The 26065-nt window shown below is 38.0% G+C and overlaps 1 protein-coding gene across 4 annotated transcripts in view; it reads right to left on the bottom strand.

Annotated features, from left to right (window-relative positions):
• LOC122790313 (keratin, type I cytoskeletal 18-like) overlaps nucleotides 1–26065 on the bottom strand; it is a 508415-nt gene that overhangs the window by 296711 nt on the left and 185639 nt on the right. For all 4 annotated transcript variants that reach the window (XM_044057831.1, XM_044057834.1, XM_044057833.1 and 1 more), the window contains exons 5-6: nucleotides 20947–21103; nucleotides 12021–12185 (exon numbers count right to left, since the gene is read on the bottom strand). In XM_044057831.1, the coding sequence (XP_043913766.1) occupies nucleotides 12021–12185; nucleotides 20947–21103 (322 nt within the window). The remainder of the gene's footprint in view (nucleotides 1–12020; nucleotides 12186–20946; nucleotides 21104–26065) is intronic.

The following is a 26065-nucleotide window of genomic DNA, read 5'->3' as shown; positions in this document are numbered from 1 at the left end:
GTTTTTCCACCTGTAGTGAGTGAAAAACCAAAGATGAAAAGCCAAACCAAACCATTGTGGGTATTTAATGCTTCCAGATGCAACTACCCCAGCTGCAAGTTTACCTATGCATACACCACTTGTCAATATCCACATCATGGATTTTAATTATTTTTTGAAGAGAAACACCTTATGGTGGTTTAGCAGTAACAGTAAGGGATATCTCAAAATGAATCTAAGAAGATTCATTTTGTTGTCATGTAAGGCAATGTATTTACCTTCCTTCAGTGCACCACCATGGAGCTAGCTTCACAAGTGTAGGAGTGTACAGATCAGGAAGCCATAACCCCAGGTAAATGGGATGTTTTTATGGCACACTTGAGGCGGTATTGAGACAGAGAGGCAGAAAAGACATAAGGTTCATGGAGTCTATGGTTGTTCTATCTGCAAACAGACCACACAATCACAGGAACTGCAGGCAAAAATTGAAGTCAATCAAGGGCAGGAAAGACATAATAATGGCACTGCTTCATAAAGAAATGCTGACTGAAAGATTGATAGACTTATATGAGGTACTCTACTCTTTTTGATGTTCAAGATACCATATAGGTATACCATATAGATACTAGGTACCATATAGGTGGCAATCCACTGAGCACAGAAGAGGTTATCAGGGATCTGGGGACCCAGGTTGACAGTAACCTTTCGTTTGACACTCACATTGCCAAAGTAGTTAGGAAGACCTTCTACATTGCCCACCTGATCATGAAGGGATTCACATCTAGATCAAGGGAGGTCATCGTCCCCCTGTACTCATCACACCAATGATTGAGTACAATGCCCCATTCGGAATGTATCTGACCCGACACCTGCAGCAACTGGAAAGGCCCCAAAAGTTCCTCACCAAAAGGATAAAGGGTCTCAAAAATATATCTTATGCTGCCCGACTGAAGGAACTCCAGCTCTATTCAGTCGCCTACCGTCTGCTCAGAGGTGACCTGTGCCTGACATACAAGGCCATGTCCAACCCAGAATTGATGAACATGCTTCACCTCAAAAAATCTAGATCCCTCAGAACTACAAGGGCGGGAGACTTAAACCTTGACACGGTTATTAATAGGATGTGCTGGAGGGACAGATTCATCACCCAAAGACTCCCTATGCTGTGGAACAAAATCCCGGTACATGTGAGGCAGAGCACCTCGCTGGCCTTGTTCAAGAGAAATCTTGACCAATGGATGGGAGATTGCAGATATACCCCAGGGATTACCTCAGTGTCACTGCTTGACAGAGGCACAGCAAAATAATGGGCATAGTATCCTTCAAACTAAAGGGGTGGCGAAAGCCACAAAACTCTGGGCTAGGCTTATAAATGCCCTTGGGCAGATAGCCTAGTATGAACCTATGAACCTATAAGATGTCCCTCTTGGATTGAAGCCCAAAATGCATTACCTTAGAGAATTTTGTCTGATAACACAGCTTGTCTTATCCAAGAGGTGGGTCAGTAAATGAGAACATAAATAGAGGGGCTACCAAAATATGCTTCCCAACAGAACAGCTCATGGCATGTGGCTTGCAAAGCTGGACCTATCCTCATCCTTTTGTTTACTGCCCATGCAACAGCAAGACTGGCATTTGTTGGGGATGTAACCTGGGGAAATAGCACACTGACAAGGTCATTCCATCTGGCTTTGTGGTGGTTTGTGCCACATTTTAGAAAATTAGTACGGCATTACACTGGTCTTAGAAAAATGGGGATAGATGAGAGCAGTACATTATTTAGATGATTTTGTGATAGTGGAAGGAACCAAGAGAAAAACACAGGCGGGTATTACCTTATTGCAGCATATGTGTGATGACCTGTAAGGTCTTTTACCAGCTGATCAGCTGATTATGGAGTTAGATTCTCTGAGTTTGGAGGTAGATGTTTGTGCATAGATTTATCAGTTATCAGAAGGCTAATTGCAAGCGTTAAATGATAGGAGTTATTATGAGGTTGGCAAGAGAGCAGTGAGGGCTGGAGTATGTCACGTCACTATTGGGTCTGTTAAACTCTGTATGCTGAGAGACAACTTCAGGCAAAACTTTCACCAGACTGACTGCTCCCAGTATTATTGAAAGGGAAAAAAACATTTGCATAGGGTTTAACTCCCTCTTTGGGCCAAGGAGAACCTGAAAATTAGAAACCATTTTTAAAAGATTTCAGTGGTACTTCTTTCTGGCAGAATGACTGGATAGCAGCAGTGACTTAGAACTGTACACCCGATGCAGCGGGTTCTGTGGAAATTTTTTTTTTTTTAAGCAAACATGGCTTGGATGTCAATGGTCTAGGTGTGGAATTAGGGTAACATACTGTAGGAAACCTCTTTATTAGAGTTGATGCCCATATTGGTGGTGATGCTTTTGTGGGTTTCAGAATAGCAAACAAAAAGATTGTGCTTCAGGTTGATAACCAACATCAACCAATTGTTCATGCCTTTTATAAGAGAATTTCCTAATCAGGCAGTGTACAGTACTGCTTAGACTAGTGCTATGGTGGTTCAAATTCAACATATTTTTTTCTGCTAGATGTATTTTTTTTTGTGATAAAATAAACTCCATATCTGATGTCCTTTTTCATTTGTGGCCATGCAGATTTTAAAGGCTAGCATACAGGCCAGTAAATAAGTGTGTCCTTGGTATCAAGTACCTGAAAATTCTACAATGCAGTATGCAAACTGCTTTGGGAGTTCTTACTTTCTCTACATCAAGAGAGAGAATATGGTAATCATCAGAAGCACTAGTGAGATATTTAGTGAATAGAGAAGGGAGATTCTGTCGGAACCATTAGGATATATCTGACAGCTTTCAACTTCACCTTCCAGGTACAGGGCCTTGTAGTATACATTAAGCACATGACCATGTGGGTGGTGATCAGGATGACAAAAAAGGTTGGTTCAGGCTTTATAGGCAAGGGTTTCAAAGACAATACCTGGGTATTAATATTTATCCCTATTAATGCAAAGTTTTATTTATTTATTTTATTTATTTAACATTTGTTGACCGGGCTAGTCTATCTGGATATAAGTCCATTTTCAGTAGAGGCCCGGGGAGAAAAGCTCCAAAAAATGACAAACAATTTAATACAAATCAAAGTTAGAGGGCACTTGTGATCATGAAGAAAATCCAAAATTGTTTGGTTATGTTAACAATAACAGATAAAATAATTAGAATACAACAGCAGTTAAATTCACAATAAAAATCTCATCCCATTAAATCCACAACAATAAGTTTTTTTTTTTTTAAATACAAGGAGTAGAGAGGGGATTAGTGATGGTACAATGAGACAGAAAAAAGGGGGGGGGGGATACAGAGAGGTTTGCTAAGAATAAGGTAGGAAGGAGAGGTAATGAAGCTGGGAGAAGTAGTTCAGATTTGCAGGTTATGTGGCATATAGAATCAGAATAGCACAATGTGAAATAATTTAGGAAGAGTAATCTAGTAATATGCAGGAAGGAAGATTTTTAGTCAGGGTTGCTGCATGGACAGAGCCAGTGGTTTGTGAGATAAAGTTTTAGCTTCTTTTTGAAGAGTGAGGAAGAGGAGATTGTAGTGAGGTCTGTTGGGAGTTGGTTCCAGCATTTCCCTACTACATAGGAGAAAAGTGAGTCTCCTGCTTTATTATTGGATTTATGTGTGGATACTAAAAGTTTGTGAAATGAGCGCAGGTTAGAAAGATTTTTATAGGGACTGATAAGTTTGGTAAGGATTGGTGTTTTTTCAGGAAAGTAAAGGATTTTTTGTGTTATAATAAGTTGCTGAGATATGAGTTGATTGTGGAATTCAAGCCAACCAAGTTGTTTTAGGTTGAAGCAGTGGTGAGTTCTAAAAGGGGAGCTGGTAGCAAAACGGGCTGTACTATTATAGGCGGTAGATCATTTATTCAGGTTGGTTTTGGATAGGTTAGTATATAAAGGTGATGCATACAAGACAGTAGAGATGAGGTGGGTGTGGGCAATGGTAGTTCTGGCTGTAGGAGTAAGGAAAGGCTTAATTTTGTAGAGGGAGCCAATTTTTTTGTTAATGGATTTAATAGTGGAATTAATATGAGTGTCATAGTTTAGGTTATGGTCAATAGTAACCCCTAAAAGTTTGGTTGTTGTGTCAGGAGATATGATTGTGCCATTTTTAGATATGATAGAGAAATGGAGTGTGTTAGTTTTATGTGTGGGAGTGAATAGCAGTAGTTTAGTCTTATTTGGGTTAAGGAGGAGACAGCGCTGTAAGAACCAGTTTTCTACAAACTGAAAGACATTTTGGGTGAGTGATTGAAGTATGGTAGGGTTAGAGGCTGAGGAGATCAAGGTGGAGTCGTCAGCATATTGAATGGTGACTGCTTGGGGGATACTAGAGGCAAGATCATTAATAAATATGGAGAATAATAGAGGACCTAAGATAGATCTTTGGGGGACGCCAAGGGAGACAGGAAGAGGGGATGATAGAGTGTTTTCCCAGAGGACTGCCTGCTTTCGATTATCTAGGTATGATTTGAACCACTGTAGTGCCAGAGTATCAGGTGAGAGAGATTTTAGAAGATTTAAGAGAATTTGATGATTAACCATGTTGAATGCTTTAGAAAAATCTATAAAGATAGCAGATGAGAAGAAGTTATTATTGCGGTTTTTATTTATGTGATCGGTAAAGGAAAGAAGAGCAGTTGTATTGCTATGGGAGGGACGAAACCCATGCTGAGAGGGGGCTAGTAGACCATTAAGAAGGAGGTGGTCAAGCAATTGTTGATGTACACATTTTTCCATGATTTTAGCTAAAGGAGAAAGAAGGGCAATAGGACGGTAGTTTGAAAGTTCTGTTGAGTTTCCACCTTTATGAAGGGGAATAATATGAGAGATCTTCCAGATGGAAGGGATAGTGCCTTCTTTTATGGTTCTATTTATAAGGATAGAGATAGGATAGGCAATAGCTTTAGCTGCAATTTGAAGATATTGAGCAGGTAATAAGTCAGCAGAGGGGGTAGAGGGTTTGAGTTTTGAAAGGAGGGTACTGATGAGGGATGTAGATACAGGATGTAATTGAAAAGTGGGTGGGGAGGGAAAAGAGGAGGGTGGTGACAATGTAAGAATGGGAGGTAAGGAGTTTGCAAGTGACTGGATAGCTTTGGTAAATAAATTGTTAAAGGGGTCTCCACAACACAAGTGATAGCAATACAACAAATACAATGGTCCTAAGGTCCTAAGGGTGTTTAGCTGTTTGGGACATTTTGGGTTAGCAGGCTATTATATAATGGGATTTTTGTGGCCACTTGACCCTTAGTTTAAGGGATGTCATAGTAATGGAGAATTAGGTGGTGCTATGGTTGGTCGGTTAAGGAAACACCAATTCAGAAGAGGCCAACATGTCATTTTGATGAAGTGTGAAGTTAAAGTTGATCTGCACTGTTAGCTGGGAATAGCCACCACATTAAAAATGCAGAACAGTGAGGCAAAGGTTAGTGATCTAATATCTGAATTTCTGTCAGTGCACATCTTGCAGCTTAGCAGTTTGAAAGGGTAGGTTAGAAGGCACTGGATTATGCAAATATTAATCTAGATTGATTTTCATCATATTGTTTTAAGATTGCCCAGAAAACTGATCTGGCAGAATGAGTAGAGTGAGGGGCATTGACTGTCATCAACTAGAAACATGTAGCTAGCAGTCTGCTCCATATATGTAGGCATGTTCATAGGTGTTTACTAGGCTAATGACCACAAGGGCCTTTTTAAGCCTAGCCATGCATCCCAAATATGTGACAAGTTGTGATACCCTTAAGTGTAAGCATGGGCCTGGGAGATGAACCATTTACAGGTTACCTGTGTCCACTAGAGACATAGGTGCCAAACCAGGGATGAATTTCATTCACATGGATGGTATTAACTATGTTTTCTTTTAGGCTAGAAAACTGAATGGGTCATGAACCAGTCATTTTGCTCTGGTTAGAGTGGAGAGCCCGGGTGACAACAAACATCAGTCAACTCAGGATGGAATATTTGAGAGTTCGGTTTTGGTGTTTTGTAAGAAGAGGCACGCTGTAGAGACAGTTATTGCCAAAAGTACAGCACATTTCAGAGAATTATGGACGCCTGAATGTATCTAGATACATCTGGGGGAAAACGTTTGGGGTCAGTTGCTAACAGCCTGTTGTTGAGAATGTTAAGAATTATATTTAATTTGACTTGCATGTTTATTGGTATTAAGACAGTAACCATCCATTGTTTTTGAGTCACAGCTGACTCTTATACTGATCCCATGAAGAACCACTACCATCCACCTTCAGCCACATAGTTTACTAGGCAAATAAGGAATGGAACTAGATTGATTGGCCTTTCTCCCGTATCACAGACAACGTGGCTATAGACTCGAGACCCCATTTCACCTAGAGCATATCTTTGGAATTCAGGAGAAATGCAGTGCCTTTTTCATTTGCAGCTATAATAATTTGCCCATGTGGTTGCCATTTGCCCCTGTCATGAGTCTGGGGTAGGAGCAAGTATAAGGTTCCCAGAAAGGTCAGCAGGGATCTTCACTGCTGAGACTAACTCTGTGCTGCAGCCCCAACCCTGCCCATTTCCATAAGAAACCCCCTTTCCTTAACAGCACCACTATTCACATGAAACTCACCTAGTGTTTTAGGTGGATTCTCTGACTGGAAAAGATGAGCTTTTGTTCTTCCTTTTTTGATAAGTATTAGTTTAGAGAACTGAGTGTTTGGTTGGTGTCTGTGTTGACCTCCACTGATTGTTGAAAGCTGTGTCAATCTTTGTGCAGGTTGACTTTTTTACTGAATTTATATCTATATCAGTCAGCTGTACTGTATTACCCGCTTTCTCCTTCTCTTCCTCTCTTATATATATATATATATATATATATATATATATGTAGGTAGATAGTTAGGTGGGTAGGGTAGAGTGAGGCAAAACAGAACATAAAGAAATATTGGGAAATTCCATGTTGCTTGATTTGGAGTAGGTGTGGAACAGGACATAATTTGTACCTGGCAGGTAGATGACACTCAAGGTGGGGGAAGGCACAGTGTTGTAGGAAGGGGGCCAGATGGCTCAAGAAAAGAGCTAAATAAGTAAAGGATTGTGCATTTGTGGATCTAAATGAAGTGAATATCCAGGGGAGGTCATAATGCATTAAACAGTGGGGGACTCTGGAAAGCACTGGATACACACTGCTAGTCATGAAAGTCTTTAGCCAATAAAAAGCACAAGCCTCTGTGGAGGGCAAAAGGTGGCATTTGAGAAATCAGTGATGGTTAATGAATGTCAAATCAGACTAAAGAGTGATAATAAATGAAGATATACTGGATGTTGGGCATTAACTGTGTTCAAAAGTTAGCAGTGTTTGAGCAGTGTATCCTGGATGAAGTTTGTGAAACCAGCCACTAATTTGTAAACACACTGCTCAGTATGGTAATGACACATGGTGTGGCCCTTTTGGAAGGGGAAGAGAAAGGATTAAAGTAGTTGCCCATGTAAAGTTGTTTAAGGCATACTTCTCCCAGTGGCTCCTTTGTGGAAAGTTATGTATCGCAGGCATCATGCTTCTTCCATTGTTAATGTCCGTGAACTACAAGTTTGTCCAGTGTCAGTCTGTCCCTTCAGTGCTACCACTGATGTTATATAGTATTTTCTCGCAATGCAGATATAATTGTCCTTATCTTGGCAAAAAGTATCCTAGTACTGGAGCTTTCAATAATAGTTAGCCAACACTACTTGCCAGGCTTTTGAATATTGCTAAGTCAACTGTCATGTCATATAACATGTGTCTCAATCATATATACATTTTTTATGGAGCTTTTCTCCTCAGGACTTCACTGAAAAGGGGCACTGATGGCCAGCTGGATTTTCCTGGTAAACAAATGCTAAATAAATATATTTTGTTATCCCAAACTGACCACGTCCAGCCTCTCACTCTGTGTAGAATAGGCCATCTCCACTTCACTGTCTGCCCACTGCATGTGGTAAGGAAAGCATGACTGGCTCTGTATACCCACTTCCATCCTGACAATTCATCCAGGGAAGTCTTCTGCTCATGTCTTTAAATATACATTATTGCAAATATAGGAATGGGTTCTGTGGTAATCCTGTGCAAATCCCCTGACTTATTGTCTTGATAACCCTTTTTTCAGTAATTCTGAACATATTTGATAGAAAACATTCTGATCTGCTGCAGCCTACATCTGGCCTCACCCTAGTCAGTATAAACCTCTGTGTAAATATCGTTGAGTACTGCTTCATCTTTTTCTTCTACAGCTATGGGTGCCAGTCCTGTTTTGGAGTGATTTTTTAATCCAAAACTTGCAATTTTATTAATGAATTATATAATTTCCAGATATGATCTCCAACTTCAGTTTGCTCCCCACTCCAAAGTACAGCAACCTTAGCTGTAGAATATGGCAGAAAAATTCTAACATGAGGGTGTAGAAAGCACAGCCCCAGCATTTATAACTTTTTTACAGTTCTGTACATTGAGTTAGTTTTATGTTGTTGTGGGCAACATACCCTGAGCAATTCATACTAGACAAAATGCATGAAAATTCTACACAGCTAGTTACTACCACTGGACGTTCAGGGGGCATCAGGCATGATTGCTGGCTTGTTGATTTAAGTGATTCATATTACTAATCACGGCAATATGTTATAACTTTGGTACATGCCCATAGCATCTTATCAACCTTGGTGAGGGCTATAGTGTCTCCTTAACTCACAGCTGTCTGTTTTGTGTACATGGCAATTAAATGTACAAAGTAATGAAGGAGTTTTCATTTCTTGCATAATACCTACTTATTGCATTTTCACTTTTTCCTGCTTTACCAGCTCACTGCACATACCTCAGTTGTGTTGTGTTTGCTGACTGTAAAATACGTATATGCTCAATGCCTCCATCAGGTTCTCCTCACCTATGACCTATGAGCTAAATACAGTATTTCTTTAATAGGACTGCACCAGGAAAGCATCTGCATTTTCCAAGACACCTCTGTCTCTCTCTTTTTTAAACATTTTCTGAAAAAAATGTTCCTAAGTTACCTCTGATGCTTAACAAGTTTGTTGGTCTAATCAAATTTCTTTGTCTGTTTAGTTCCCACCTCCCTGTCTAATCCTGGTCTATACAAATCTGAGTAGCACTCTTCCCTTGCTCATTGGTATGATGATTTTTAGCCTCAATTTGGCCTTTCTATGGTGGTTTCTCACATATGGTTCCTACCATGCTTTTGGCTTATTGGCTAATATCATTTACAATTTAATAGTCTGTTCTCCTAAGAATCTGTGACATTTGTTTTGATTTTCTGTACCTTCTCAGTTATAAAATATTCAGCTTTGTTACATTCTCACATGGGTGCTGTCAACATAATATCCTGAGATAGCTTGTGATTTCGAAGGTCTGTGCCCAACACCTTCCCCTTTTCTGGAATCTGTCTGATACCATCTAGAGCAAAAGTCTGCTCTGGCAGTCCTCAAGAGGTATTACATTACATTACGTGGTTAATGCTCACTATGATAGCAGCCTCTACTACATGTAAAAATATATTTTTTGTAATAAAATAGGCAAGTCCACTGATTGAAATACATAAATTTCAGCTTTACTCTGCTTGTAATTTGTGCTGATGTGACACTACTAAAAGCATTAATACCACAATCACATAATAAGGTTACCTACCACCATTTGTATTACCCTTATTATATCAGCTGTCTCCTTTGCCAGATTAGTGGCTTCTTAATGGATTGTATTATAACTGCTTAGCTAAACAAAAAAGGAAAATCAGAAATGACAAGTAAAAAATATACATAAACACACCAAGAAGGAACAATCAATTTTAGTACAGAATTACAAGTTTGTAAATTCAAAATGAGTTGACTAAAGGTTATAAAGTATGAGGCAAAATATACCCAGCTGTGTGCATAAAGACAGAATAGTTGGATTCAGTGGGATGTCTCATTTCATGCCCCACTGAAGTCCCCCCGACTTGGACCAAAATAAAAATGGTTATTTGAAAAAGTGGAAGTCGTTGCGTTTTAACTGTGTTACAGTCCAATGTATTACTGCTTATATCTAATAACATGGCAGCAGTAAAAACTCCAGTATTAACAAAATTTATACCAAAGATGTCTTTGTTTCATTAAGTCTTAATTAAATGAGTTTTAAAGCAGTTGCATTTTTCTGTATTGATTTTTTTTTACTATATTAAATTATGTATTTGATTCACATATTTTCTGTGGTGGTGTTTTTCACACCTGATGAGGTAGTCTTGGCAAAAAGACACATTCCATGAGTACATTTAATTAATACTGGATATTTCTGGATGTCATAGTTAGTTTTTCCTCTCCACACTTTACAATGTTTTTGTTTTAACCTTCTCAGTAGTTACCGCATACACTTTAATGTCCAAATATTTATCAGTGATTAAGCTATCCACTCATGTTACAGTACCATAAGGAAGCCTGATATATAACAAGCTATTCCACTTAATAAAATGGAATTTCTGTGTTGAGTCAGCATGCAACTCTGATTAACACCAGAGAGAAGGCGAATAAGTAAGAGAGCTGAAAAACTTATATAAAATTAGATGAATAAGTTAGATGAGTAATTTTAAAAGTACATAGAAAAAAAAGACTTGAAAGGAGAGACTATTGCACTTGTATATAGAAATTAAGTGCTAGGGAACATCAACAGTCTTAATATTAGTGGCGAGCCAGGAGCAAGTCTGACATCATATATTTGTATTTATTTATTGACATTTGATTACTGGAAAAGTCTGACTGGGTAGAAGCCCATTTTCAGAGGAGGCCCAGGGAGAAAAGGTCCAAATTATTACAAAATATTTTAAGAACAATACTTTTACAGTCTTCAAAAAGAAATCAAAAACATCTGAGTTTAAATAATTATAATAAATTAGACATAATATTAAAATATTGGTGAAGAATTGATACAAGTTATATAACAATCATTTGATATTTTGAGAAATTTTAGACAGGAGAAATTAAGGGTAAATTAGTCTAATAGAAACAGAACTACAATATGAAGTGAGGGAAAAACAGGCTTATGGTATATTGAAAGTGAAATTCAGGGAAGAGAATTTGATAGCAAGAAGGGAGAAGTAAGGAGGTATAAAGAACAAAAAGGTACTTGTTCACATTTAGGAAAATAGATTATCGTGGATTTGAACAAGAACAAGCCATGTTTTAGCTAGGAAGTCTTAGTTTTGAGAGTGGTTTTGAAAGATGGGAGATAGGGTATTGACAGGGAACATAGTTGTGTACAATAGTTTTTAGTGCTGGACTGACAGATGGATGCTGGATAGTTTTATAGGTGGTAAGAAGCTGTGTACATGTTAGTTGATGAGGCAGTTCTAACCAATTTAGGCTTTTTAGTGCTATATAGTGGTGGGTTCTGAAAGGGGTATTTACTGCAAATTAAGAAACGTTGTTATAGCATTGTTCAAGTTTTAATTTTTGTGAAGTCTGGAGGTCAGTAAGGATGGGAGCACCATAAAGAAATGTGGAGAGGAGATATGTAGTGGGAAGTGTCGTTTTAGTTGCATTGGTTAGAAAGTTTTGCCTCTAAAGCATCCCCAGTTTTTGATGAATATTTGTTATGCAATTATGAATATGCAGGTCGAATGTAAGATTATCATCAACTATCACCCCTAATAATTTATGGGAACTGATCAGTTGTTGTACTACCAAGAGAGAGGACTTAAAATTTTATTTCTCTCATGAGAGAGGGTTTTGGGGAAAAAAGTAGTAGTTTGGTCTTTTTTTTGGATTGAGTATGAGTTGCGAGTTATAAAGCCATGTTTCAGTGGCTGTTAAAGCTTCCTGACTATGATATGAATATAAGTATCTGATACAAAGAAGGTACACACGCATGCATGCACACACACAATAATTTTTTTTTATTAATACAGTACATATGCAAAACAACTAAAATGTGAAAAACAGGCACTAATATGCTAACAGAACAGGGGCAGCAGTGTTTTACTTCTAAAAATGATGCCGTACCTGGCTTGTGTGCCATGTATCTATTTCTTCCTTCTTCTTCATGGCATATGCTTCATACTTCATTCGGACTTCATTTATGGCCTTTGTGAGGTCTTCTCCCGGCACACTGTCAACTTCAACATTCACCTTTTCTCTGGTAACATCATCTCTGATACTGGAGAGCTCCTATAAAAAATATAAAGGCCATCCATGTTTAAAAAGTCAGTTTAACTTGTCTATGGCTGGTGACTATTTTATGCAGAATGCTGCATTATCCTTCAGCAGAATATGCCTGAGACAATTGACTACTGTGAAAAAAGAGCTCCCTTTTGCAGTGTGGGCACTCAAAATGCTGAGTGCCAACAAGTTGAATAAAAAGCACTGAAAACACAGGAAAAGCGTGAATTTCACTCTTCTCCTTTAAACTTCGTTTTTCTGGGGGGGGGGCAAGCTTCCTGTACTCCCCATGTGGGGAGAAGGCATACCCTTCACACTCCCTGAACTTGTATATATCAAATCTGAGATTGCCATACCTCAAAGAAAAGGGAATATTTTGAGAAATGGTACCTCTGAATTAGTATGTGTAAGTCCATTCTTTCGGCTCTTCACTCTCCATATTTGGGAAACGCTTTAGCAAGTCCTGAGATTTTAAATGGTTACTGTTAAGAAGTTACACTTATAACAAATATTAAGCTAGCTCTATTGTAGGAATGTACTAGTCATTTACAAACTTGTGTTTTGCTTGGTAAATACTAAGGCTGTATTTGGAATGGGTGGTACTGGCTGAAACACACATGAGAGGTGGTGGGGTATATAAAACAAAACGGTAAATGGCACAGACACTAGTCTCAGAATGACAGCACTATGACACTTAACACTCCTGCCTCCCAGTGCTTGGTTCTCTATTTCAGTTCTTGGCTGGGTTCTATTCTTTATGGAGTCTGCAGGCCATCTGTTTGTATGCATGGCTTTTCATCATGTGCTCCAGTTTCTTCTTACATATCAAAGATGTCATAGCTGAATTTGTTATCCTTTAATTTCCCTGTAGGTATGTGTCATACAAGTGAGTGTGTGTGAGCGCACACGTATATTCATTATTCAATAAGATGGCATGTCAATCAATCTGATATTCTATTCTACTACATGTGATATGCATCCCTGTATTAAACACATAATCATAGAAGGAGTGACTACACTAGGCTGGCTTTGGAAGCATCAAGTCCCTTCTGGCAAAAATCAGTATGAGCTGTGGGTGTTATATGAAACCCCTGATGTAATTGAATTTCTGAGGTTTCACATCCCATTTCAAGGTGATCTACAGTATATGTCTGAAGCAAAGGAAATCAAATACACTTTTAATTGAAAAAAGTGGCCAAAACTGGATTTGATCAGAGTCATTTTGCCTCTCCCTCCATACTGGGTGTTCTGCCTCCTGAAACCTTACCTTGCCCCTTAAATAATGTACTTTGTGGCTGACCTGAAGTACCTCAGGAGTAAGGAAACCCCTCTACTCACAGAACCCCCCCCCAAGGAAGTGTTATTTTTTTCTGTGAAATGTCAAACAAATTTTGTCATCTTATATTTTGGCTGTACATCCTATATCCTTCTCTCATTTTAGACAATATGTTCACAAGCTTTGGCATTAACCTCTCTAAACTGGAGACATTGTTGCAACTGAATAACAACTGAATATACAACCATGTCATCACCAGAATAATTCATTCTGTTACTAAATCCCTAGCATATAACCTTTGCTACATAGCCTTCGTTAAGAACAACTATTGGACTTAATCAACCAAATTAAGCTGTAATTGGTCCTTTTCACTTGTTATTAATGTGCATCAATGCATAACTGTAAGAGGGATATGCTCATATGTAGTAAAATAGCTTGCTCTGTTTATTTTATATATGTATATGTGTGTTTGTGTGTGTGTGAGATATAAATCACAAGAAAGTTAGAATTCATGAGCACCAAATGCAGAGAATAAGTTCCTTTTGGCATGTTTAAGAATCACACTTTGTGGCTGTGGTTGTCATACATAAACCAAGCTTATCTGGTTGCCCACAAAAGGAACTCCTTACATGAAAGCAAAGATAATGCGCTATTAGGGCTTGGGCAAATGATATGCACTGACATTGTGCCTGCAGCAGAAATGTAGGGATTGTATCATTGCAAAACAAGACATAATGTTGTTTGTTCACCAGAATAAGAGATTGTAAACTCATGCATGGTAAACCAAATCATTCTGTTGTACAGAGGTGATAAATGGCTCCAAAAAGATAGTATGGTAACTCGTCCAAGAGTTAGGTTAAATATCTAAGTCCTCTTCTTCCTGGATGCATTTCCCCATTCTCTATTTCCTGAATTGTATTAACAATGTTTTTCTTGAGAGTATATTCAGTTGTATTGTTTGTGATGTTTTATGGTATTATATTTAATCTGCTATGTTATTGGTTTGTATTGTACATCTCTGTATAATCCTACAGTAATGGACTCTTTCTTTCCTTACAAAGCTAGATAAAATAAGTGATAATTTGGAATTGTGTGCAAATAGGGTTAAAAGACTGATATGTAGCTGCATAAGAATCAGAGTTCTGGTTAAACAGCCTCACACATTATGAAAGGGTTGGCTATCTCAGTTGGTATGCTGTAGGCAAAGACAATACAACAGGGTCTGTATGTTGCTGTTTGTGTAATATTGTCCATGTGTACATTGCACATCAGGGTAATTCTTAACAGTAAAGTGGTCTATCTTAGTCATGAGCCCACCTGGATCCTGTCATAGACACTTGTCTGTGTGTCATTGTACAGGTCATTGACAGATGAAGTCTCCTTTGGAGGGACGAAAGTGCTATTTTTTGTTTATTTGCTGCTGTTTTATATATGAATTAAACATTTTGTGGAGAGTTGGACTGCATTTTTGCTTTCTTTAGTTTGGATTTATTGCTGCCATTTTTTTGGTTATTTGATTTCACAAGAATGCTGGGTCTGTTATATCATTAATGCATATTGTGACAGACACACACACACACACACACACATATATATATATATATATATATATATATATATATATATATATATATGCATATAGTGGATATAAAATGTGTACACACCCCTATTAAAATGCCAGGTTTTTGTGATATAAAAAATGAGTCCACAATCAATCATTTCAAAACTTTTCCCAGTGACAGATAACCCGTGCAATTCAACTGAAAAACAAACAAATCTGTTAGGGGAAGAAATATAAAAAACAAAATAAGCTGGTTTCATACCCTTAAACTAATACTTTGTTGAAGCACCTTTTGATTTAATTACAGCATTCAGTCTTCTTGGATACACATCTGCCATCAATTAAAGAGACTCTGATTAACCCCAAATAAAGTTCAGCTGGCCTAGTAGGATTTTCCTGACATTTACTCAGTTGCCTGCTACAGAAAAGCCATGGTTCGCAGATAGTTTGCAAAGCATCAAAAGGATCTCATTGTTGAAAGGTATCAGTCAGGAGAAGGGTACAAAAACATTTCCACAGCATTGGATATACTATGGAACACAGTGAAGACAGTCATCAAAAAGTGGAGAAAATATGGGACAACAGTGACGTTGCAAAGAACTAGATGTCTCTCCAAAATTGATGAAAAGACAAAATGAAAACTTGTTAGGGAGGCTGCCAAGACACCTACAGCAACACTGAAAGAGCTGCAGGAATTTCTGGCAAGTACTGGTTGTGTACTACATGTGATGACAATCTCCCATATTCTCCATATGTCTGGCCGATGGGGTAGGGTTACAAGATGGAAGCCTTTTCTTACACAGAAAAGCATCCAGGCCTGGCTAAAATTTGCATAACAATACATCAAGTCTCCAAAAAGCATGTGAGAAAATGTGTTATGGTCTGATGAGACTGAGGTTGAATGTTTTGGCCACAATTCCAAAAGGTATGTTTGGTGCAAAAACAACACTTCACATCACCAGAAGAACACCATTCCCACGGTGAAGCATGGTGGTGGCAGTATCATGCTTTGGGGTTGCTTTTCTTCAGCTGGAACTGGGGTTTTAGTCAAGGTGGAGGGAATTATGAACAGTTCCAAATACCAGTCACTTTTGGCCCAAAACCTTCAGGTGTCTGCTAGAAAGCTGAAGACGAAGAGGAATTTCACCTTTCAGCACAACAGTGACTCCAAGCATACATCCAAATCAACAAAAGAATGGCTTCACCAGTAGAAAATTAAAGTTTTTGGAATGGCCCAGCCACAGCCCAGACCTAAATCCAATAATAAATCTGTGGGGTGACCTGAAGAGGGCTGTGCACAAGAGATGCCCTTGCAATCTGACAGATTTGGAGTGCTTTTACAAGGAAGAGTGGGCAAATATTGCCAAGTCAAGATGTGCCATGCTGATAAGACTCCTATCCAAGAAGACTGAATGCTGTAATTAAATCAAAAGGTGCTTCAACAAAGTATTAGTTTAAGGATGTGAAAACTTATGCAACCAGCTTATTGTATGTTTTTTATGTTTTATATTTTTTCCCCTAACAGATTTATTTGTTTTTCAGTTGAATTGTACAGTTTATAGGTCACATTGAAGGTGGGAAAAGTTTTGAAATGATTTACTGTGGTCTCATTTTTTTATATCACAAACACCTAGCATTTTAACAGGGGTGTATAAACTTTTTATATCCACTGTATGTGTGTGTGTGTGCATATATATATATATATATATATATATATATATATATATATATATATATATATATATATGGATCTACTTCAAATAATCGAACATCCAAATGTTCGACTTTCATATGGCCGAGACCATATGATCAAACATTTGAATGTTCAAAAATGTGAGGAAAAAAAATAAATAAAAAACAAACAAAAAATAAAACTAAACAGTGCTAGCGGGGGCAGACCCCTGCACTACATGGGGCTGCGCTCACTACACCCCCCGCTATTTAAATATACCAACTCTGCAATCGCACTACATTGTGCTAAAGGGAAATCTTCCCGTTCTATGCTCTATGGAGGTCCCCATTCAGATTGTTCGAACTTTTAAAAATTTGGTCAAATGGTCTCGGCCATATGAAAGTCGAGCTTTTAAAAGTTTGACCATCTGAAGGGGACCCATAAATAGATATATTTATTTATATATATTTATACTTGGCCATTCTTGTTGTAGTGCAGCACATGTTGAATGTGTTCTGTTACACTGGAAATGTTCTGTATTTCATTATCATGTATTCTAAAATGTGCCCATACTGTGCACTAAAACACCTGGCTCCTCTTTATCATGCTGTGTTTACAGTGACAGCAGCACATTAAAATATGGTACTGTGACTACTTTTCCCATGTACAAGAGTGTGCACATGGGTAATATATCATAAAAATGATTTCTGCTTTTTCGAATCACTACAGAAGTACTCTGGAGTTTGGCTTATACAGTGATTATTTTAAAAATATTAAGATTTCTTTTTAAAACTGTTATTGCATAACAGCAATACATTGTAGTAGAGTAACAATCTGCTCACAGTAAGCGGAGCTAGTGTGGCGAGTTGGGTTTTACCTCATGGGCTGACCCCCTCAGTTTGTGTAACTTTAATTTGTTTCATTTCTGCCACGGTATATTGTCAAATTAACAACTGATGCCATGTAGTCGGCATTCTGCTCACAATGAAATCTCATTTCTATTAATCATTAACTTAATCTGAACACATACGTGATGTATCAGGGCACTGTAAGAGACTGTAATCCAGCTACTGTCATACATGTACTGACTTGGTTACCATACTGTAGTGTGCCATTCTGTCTGTTGCTCAGACCACTCAATGGGTGTCAGGGATGTAGGCGTGTTATACATGAATCCTGGGTAAATATCTAAAAACTTGAACATTAAAAGAGTTGATATTATAGTTTATCTATATGGCTGTCATATAATATTTGTCACCCATGACACATTGGCAGTACTGGTGCTAGGAAGCTACATGAGTAACCCTGGCCATCTTACTGGTAATTTGGTAGCACACATCTGTACAATGTTATGCATGAGTATACTGTATCTTTACATGGGGCTCTGTACGTTTGTATTGTAGTATGATTCAGCAGTTCAGTAGAATTGTGCTATTGGATATATTTGCTCAGATACTTGTGTCCTTGTGGAGACCCAGTGCACTGTTCATGTGCACTCTTGCACACAGCAGTAACTGGAATAAAGTCATTACTTTAAGTTCTGTTAAACGGTTTTGAAACTTCTCTTTTTGTAAAAGACTCTTTGATGAGACTCCACAGCAAGGAATGTCTGCAGCATGGGGTTTGGCAATGCCTGGTGTTAAATGTTCCTTTTTTCTTTGTATAACCATTGGGGTATCTTTTTTGCAGGAAGCTATTTACTGTGTTTGTACAGTTAGTCCTATATCTTATATAGGCTACTGTAGTGTGTCTGTCTGCTTTAATGAATACTGCTTGTTTTCCACTAGCACTTCCATTTGAAAGGTTGTGTTTTTTCATATTTTATTCTTTTTGTTGCCCCCATTGCTCGTCAATCATTAGCCTCTTCTCAGGCAAGTGGCTCATTCATTCCCCATCACTGGGGTGACTGGTGACTAGGAGGGGCTAACATTCAGACAGCCAGCAGGTGGTGTTGGATTTTTTTGTTGTTGTTGCTTCCCTGTTCCCTGAATGCACTTTGCAAAGGGATGAGGTAAAGACTTGCAATTGATTGTAGCATAACCCCCCTCGCCCCCTCCCCCCACACACACACATTTGAGAGAGGATGTACAGTGATGGTTTCATCAGTCTCTGCCTGGGAAATTGCACCACCATTTTTTTCCCTACACTCAGGAGAGGTGAGCGTGATACACCCCTCTCTGCCCAGCTCTGCCAGTGCTAAGGACTTTAGTCAAACCCCAGACACTTGGGTTGCAGTTAGTCCTGTGTACCACGGAGCCAAGCAAGCGTCTTGTTTGTTCTCGATTTTGGCCTTCCTTTCAGACAGTCAGTGGGCATCATTGTGTGTGTTTATGTACAGCAATACTTGATAGTTTCTACTAATCCGACATGCATAGCTTTCAACCTCTTTGTTCAGAAAATCTGGACAAAGCAAAAAATAGTACAGGGACAAAGCCCTAAAAACAGGGGCAACTTTTATATATTGTGCTTATAAACTTAGAAAGTCACTAGAATAAAAGGTCCTGTGTTATCATAGGATATGAAGTCTAAAACTCAAATGACTGTCATCATATAGTGAATTCATTCCTTAATAATTTGCCTCAAAAATCCAGAAAACCACAAATGTTATGAGGAACTGACCAAAAATATGAGGGAAAAATCTGGACATTCTGTGAAAAGCTGGACAGTTGAGAGGTATGCTAACTTGAACTTACAAGCCTCTCTGCAGGGTTATTGCAGAAAAGATGATGTTTTCCCTGTGTAAGGGTGATGTCTATATTTAAGGGTGACTGGGTGTGACGAGGATGGACAGGATTAAGAATAAGTATATTAGAGGGTCAGCCCAGGTTGGAAGGTTTGGAGACAAAGCCAGAGAGGCAAGATTACATTAGTTTGGACATGTGCTAAGGAGGAATGCATAGTATTTTGGGAAAAAGATGCTAAGAATGAAGCTGCCAGGTAACAGGGAAAGAGGAAGGCCTAAGATAAGGTTTATGGATGTGGTGAGAGAGGACATGCAGGTGGTTAGTGTGACAGGGCAAGATGCAGAGGACAGGAAGAAATGGAAACAGTTGATCCACTGTGGCGACCCCTAATGGGAGCAGCTGAAAGAAGAAGATTTAAGGGTGATGTCTAAGATAATATATTTAGTAAAGTGGGATCCTGATCAATAATATAAAATTATGGAGTCCTTCCCTTTGCACTGCATCACTGTAATTGAGATGCTCCATCTTAAAAAATGTTTTTGTTCATCAAACGCAAAAATAATCTGAGTAGAACTGCACAATAGGGGTGGCGGATGTCAAATGGTGGGCTCATATAGCACTGCAGGAATGTGGGAATGAACATTTGGAAAGCAAAAAGAAGCGTTTAGTTTGGCAACATTTTCTCTGTAATTTTGCTGGTTCATAATATTTGAACCTACAGATTACATCTTGCCATGTATGTGACCGAGCCTGCAAATCTTTGCATCTTCACTGTGCAGTCTGTTGATAACAGTGATTTTGTGCTCTGACTACATACAACTAATAATATGGGATTGTAACTTACACCTGTTGAAGCCTTCATACCTCATGACAATGAATAATGCACTGAACCTTTGTCCTTTCTGAAGATATAATGTTCACAATTTTAAGTAGTTCTTATTATACTGACATATACTTCACAGCTGATCCAGGATATGTCATTGTGCACCATGTAGTAATTTTGTCAAACCATCTCTTAAACATAATGATAGGCTGCATTGGTGCAGTGGTTAGCGTCGTCGCCTCACAGCAAGAGGTTCTCCCGTTTGATTCTCAACTGGAGCGCCTTCTGTATGGAGTCTGCATGTCCTCCCTGTGGTCAAGTGACATATAAAGACATGCAGGTAAGTGTGTGCGTGAATGGGTGTGCCTTCTTTTGAAGGCTGGGCGTCGGGCTGGCAACTCGGCACCGTAAAAATCCACTGTCAATCATTAGCGACCCAGAGTTCAGCTGTGGCGACCCCTAACTGGGAAAAGCTGAAAAACTTTTATCTTTTAAACATAATGAATGTCAGTTTTATTGTGCAGTCTATAGTTTTACAACCCTGAAGCAGGTTTCATCTTTATCTGAAATTAATGTTGCATTAATACGTGCATCCTTTTATCTACAACTGAACAGTTAACATTAACAACTACTGGTACTTGTCTCTGAGACATTGTGTACACTAAAATTGATGGAAATGCACTGAGTAAAACAGATTAAATTATATTAATGTGACAGAAAGAAACTCAAGGTATGCACTCATGCATTGTCTCACCTCTGCGTGACTACTTTGTAAGGCAGCCAGCTCATTTTGCAGGTCCTCCAGCTGAATTTTCAGGGTAATGCTGTAGTTCTCATGGTCACTCTTTATTTTCTTCAGGTTAAAGGTATCTCTTTCTGCTGTCTGTCTGATGTATACTTCAGTCTCCCATCTATTAAGCAGTATGAGATAATATAACATTAAATTGAATGAAAAAGGCAACAACTTTCAGTAATTCTGGTAATACTTTGTGTATCAGAGAGATATGAACCTCTGGGTGAACATCCTTTATCTGATAAATACACACAAAAGTTAGGAAATGGGACAATAACTTTAAAGGTTTTTAGCAGCTGTAACCTTTCACAAATACATATTTAAACTACAAAATGTGAAAGCACTAGACTAATTATATTATGTAATTGAGGCTTTTTAAACTTTCTTCAAGGTATGCGCACACTGAATGTATTTCAAAACAATGATTATGTTAAGTGGCTTGATTTCTCATTTAACCTTGAATCCATTCCGGACCTTCAGCATACATTGGCATTCAAAATGACAGTTACCCAAGTTAATAAATGCAACTGCATGTACACAGTACATAATCAATCAACTATTAAGTGAATGAAGGCGAACATTTGTGTAGTACAATGATAAAATGCCTTTCAAATTATTTTAGAGAATGTATGAATGCAACAGATTCTACCCATGAAGTATGAAATATTGAATGTTTATGATACTGAAAATCGTTTGCTGGACTGCAAACAACAGATGCATTTTGTTTTTAGTAGGAAAATTTTCTTTTCATAATCAAAGCATAAAACAACAGTGGCACATGCATCAACAATATAGATAAGAAAATGCAAAACATCTGAGTTTGGAAGTGTTAGTTTATAAAATATTAGAGATTAAACGTTTTATTCATCTTAAGGCCATTGGTAAAACAACATTAAGTATTCATACTCAATTGGCATTGCCCATTTGCGCATGCATGTCTTTCGAACGTGGTTGGGTAGCGTTCGAAAGACATGCGTATGTAAATGGGAATGCCTTCATTGAAGGTTGGGCGTTGAACTGGCACCTCGGCATTTCATAAAAATCTACTGCCAATCATTAGCGGACCGGAGTTCCGCTGTGGAAACCCCTTCCCGGGTAAAGCCGAAAGACAAACAACAACAACAACAACTCAATTGGCATTGCTCTGTGACATCTGCACTGATTGCATTGCTCTTGTCTGTTATTTACTGTGTCAGTATCACAAAACCAGTAAGTCCAGGATCAAACAAAAGAACATCATGGGATGATGCATTTTATAGTATGGCCATTTCAAATGAAGTGTGCGTTTTGTATTTAGACTCTCACAGTAAAAAGACTGGCGATAGCACTTAAAAATGCTGCTGCATCTCCTGCTTCCATGGTGCAGACGGAAGAATCCCTAACTGTCCCAAACTACTCATGTTTGACTAGTGGCAACATCTATCTAAGCAGCAAATTACTAATGACAAAAAATCCTGTTTTGCAAAACTTCAAAACTTGCATCAAAACAATGACACACTATTATGGTTATCCATTAAAAACTATTACACCCAAGGCAAACTTCCACTCCATCTTCTACAATCAATAAGGACTCAAGACAGCATTCCAACTCAGTTTAACAACCACTTCATTAACTCTGGTCTGTCAATCACTAACCAGAACTCCAACCTACCATCAACCATCCCAGAAATCCATAAAGTTGCACAGCAATTCCTGACAACAGCTGTTCCTACTGAGACAACAAAAATAAATAAATAGTGAAATAAAGCCAAAAATTCTAGTACTAGACACCCTACCAACAGAATAACTGCAAATTGCAACCGCATTCATAGCATTCCCTATTTGCATCCTAATCAACAGATTCATTCATGAAAACTATGCCCCAATAACCAGCAAACAATCATTCAGAATCCCCCTCCATAAAGGCAGCAACTAAACAGACCTAACTAATTACTGACCTATAGTGATTCTATCATCCCATCCAAAATTCTGGAAAGATGTATATACACCCAATGAATCAAATTCCTCAATGACTATAGCTTACTTTCTGCCACACAGTATAATTTCCTGCCAAATTACAGCAGCACAACAGCCGTCCTTAGCTTTACCAACTCCATCAGTCAACACAGACTTTTTCTTGACGTGTCAAAAGCCTTTGACTGGCATTGCATCAGAAACTATTGTGTCAACTAGCATATCTTGGTTTAAACAAATCAGCTGTAACTTGGTTCCATAGTTATCTGTCAACAGGCAACAAGCAGTCAAGTGGAAGCAAGACCTCTCAGCATTCCTGCCAGTTAGTCAGAGTTCCCCAAGGTTCAACACTCGGACCTCTTCTTTTTAGCATATTTATCAACAAACTCCATACCAGTTATCGACAAGCAACCTTCATTCAGTATGCAGATACTGCATCACTCATCCCTCTGTGTAATCGCTATATACCCTACAAGATATCACTCAACAGGCTTTCCTGTTCACAGAATCTTTGTTTCACAATACAAACCTACTCCTCACCCCAGAAAGATATTTGCTGAAAAATGTGATCGCACTCCTACTGTTCTAAAATCAAACATTCTGCTGTTATTAACTGTACCTTTGTGGTCTGTATCTATTAAGGAACAAATCATTTACATATGTACATATAAGTACCTGCATGTTCTATATTTTGTCCACTCTTTCAGACCTGCCCTATCTGATGAATCGTTTCCCTTTGTGTGTATTCAGGACAGGTCCAAGGGTATTTGTTATCTTCAGCTGATTGGCAATGCATTCAAAACTAGTGCCACTTTATTCTGGTATGACAACTACAGTTTCCTGATAGTTTTCTAATACTTGTCAGGTTTAACTTCTGTGCTCTTGAACTGGTGAAGTATGCGGACAGCTTTCTTGGCTTGATGATTTTTATATGCACAGCTTTAGATTGAGGCTGTTTGCAGGTAAAACGAATATTTGTCACTGAAGAATTCTAAAATGAACTTCCCAGCAAATGTTATATTGCCATCATTTAACACATTATTTTCTCCCCAAAAAAAACAGTATGTAAGAAACAGCCATGTTTTATTAATTGCTTATAGCTAAAGAGTAGCTCAGAACATTTTTATTATGATGACTCAGTACTTTTGGTATTTAGTGGTGTAATATAAACAGAGCAGTATCGCTTTTCTTTTCCTACACACACACATTTATCTATAGGGTTCCTATCATGTCATCGAACTTTTACATATTCAAGCCACATATGGTCGAGACCATAGGTTCGAGCGTGTGAATGGAAATCTCCATAGGTGGAGGTGTCCATTCTGTTCAATGTGGTGCGATCTCGAACTTGGTATATTAAAGTAGCGGGGGGTGTGGGGGGTGCAGGGAGGACTTGACCCCTGCTTACAACAGTTTATTTTGTTGTCCATTGTGTTTTTTTTTTTTTTTAAGGTAGTCGAAGTTATGTAACTTTGAACATAATGGTTCAACTATTAGGTGTTTGAAGTTACGTAAAAAAAAAAAAAAAAAAAAAAATATATATATATATATATATATATATATATTAAATATAACCAAAACCACTCTCAGGATAAACGTGCCTGCGTTGAATAAATCCAGGAAATAAGTCAAAAAGTTTTTCATGCAGGCACGAAAATAGCTGATTCTTTCCAAATGCCAATGCAGTCTCTACGTACTTCAAACAGTCCACAAAATCCAAGTCACAGAAGATACAACTGTAGTATATCCAAAAACAGGTTTAATTACTGAATTCAGTGAGCGCTTTCACCCGAAGGCTTTTTCAAACTTTAACACACGCTCATAAGCATTACAAGTTTAAATACAATCCAAACACACCTGATAGGCTAACACATTAAAACATAACTGTTCATAAAAAACACTTACTGAAATAAACCTATATATCGTTAATTAGTCTACTTATAACCATGTTAAAAGAATCAATATATTCTCATACAGATGTATTTCACAGTGTTATATCTAAAAAGACATTTATGATAAAAACATATATATACTGATAGAAATTCATGTGCATATAAAAATGCTTAAATAAACCATATGTTAAACACATGACTGTACATTGATAATTGCAACCAAGGCGAACTTCCACTACATCTATATAGTAGGGACCTTAACATTATACACATATCCCAACACATACGCATTAAACTAAACAGTGAAAGCAACTATAGAATGCATAAATATAGCCTATTAATCCTAATTATTTAAAAACTAAACTGTATTTATTAAAAATATATATATCAATTATTAATCATACAAACATGCATATATATATATGTATAATTATATATAATTAATTTAAGGTTTTGCTAACCTCTTTTTTCGTAAAATAGATTGTAGCTGTATTTTATCATTGAGTCCAGGAGACCGATCAGACCTCAACCTAATAATCCATCTAAGCTCACATTCTTGTAAGAAATTATCTATGTCCCCTCCTCTAATAGTGGGTGTAACAATTTGTATCACTCTAAAGCCAAAGTAGTGATCAGCACCCATGGCCATAACATGCTTGGCTAGTGCATAACTCGTGGACCCAAGACGTATGTGATATACATGATCACGTATACGTTCTTTCAACGTTCTAGATGTCTTTCCTACATAGAAAGCGTCACACGAGGTGCACTTAGCCATGTAAACAACATACATACTATGACAACTGGTTCTAGTTCTGAAGTCATATCTAACATTGGTAGTAGGATGGACAAAATTCATATCCGTGTCTATAAACCTGCATTGATTGCAATGACCACATGGATGTGTGTTATACTCATCTACGACGGGATTTGTCTCCCCTAATAATGATCTAAAACACAATTTACGTCTAAGGTTGGGCTTGTTCTTATATATAAATTTGGGTTGTTGACCTACTACCCCATTTATTTCCTCATCAAGAGTAAGAACGTCCCAATACGTTCTTATGATGCTTTCTATTTCTCTCACATCCCTTGTGAAAAATAGAGATAGTCTGAGCTCATCTTTCACTGTCACCTCTCTAGTCACATTTTGTTCACCACTGTCAGAGAAATATGGCCTTGCCCTATTATTTCTCAGATCTCGGACTTTTTCTATACCTTGATTTATATCAATT

Source organism: Protopterus annectens, chromosome 16.part0, assembly GCF_019279795.1.
Source record: "Protopterus annectens isolate FY-2018-M chromosome 16.part0, PAN1.0, whole genome shotgun sequence".
Taxonomy (NCBI): domain Eukaryota; kingdom Metazoa; phylum Chordata; order Ceratodontiformes; family Protopteridae; genus Protopterus; species Protopterus annectens.
The sequence above is the reverse complement of the archived record's forward strand: the minus strand, read 5'-3'. Positions and strand labels throughout refer to the sequence as shown.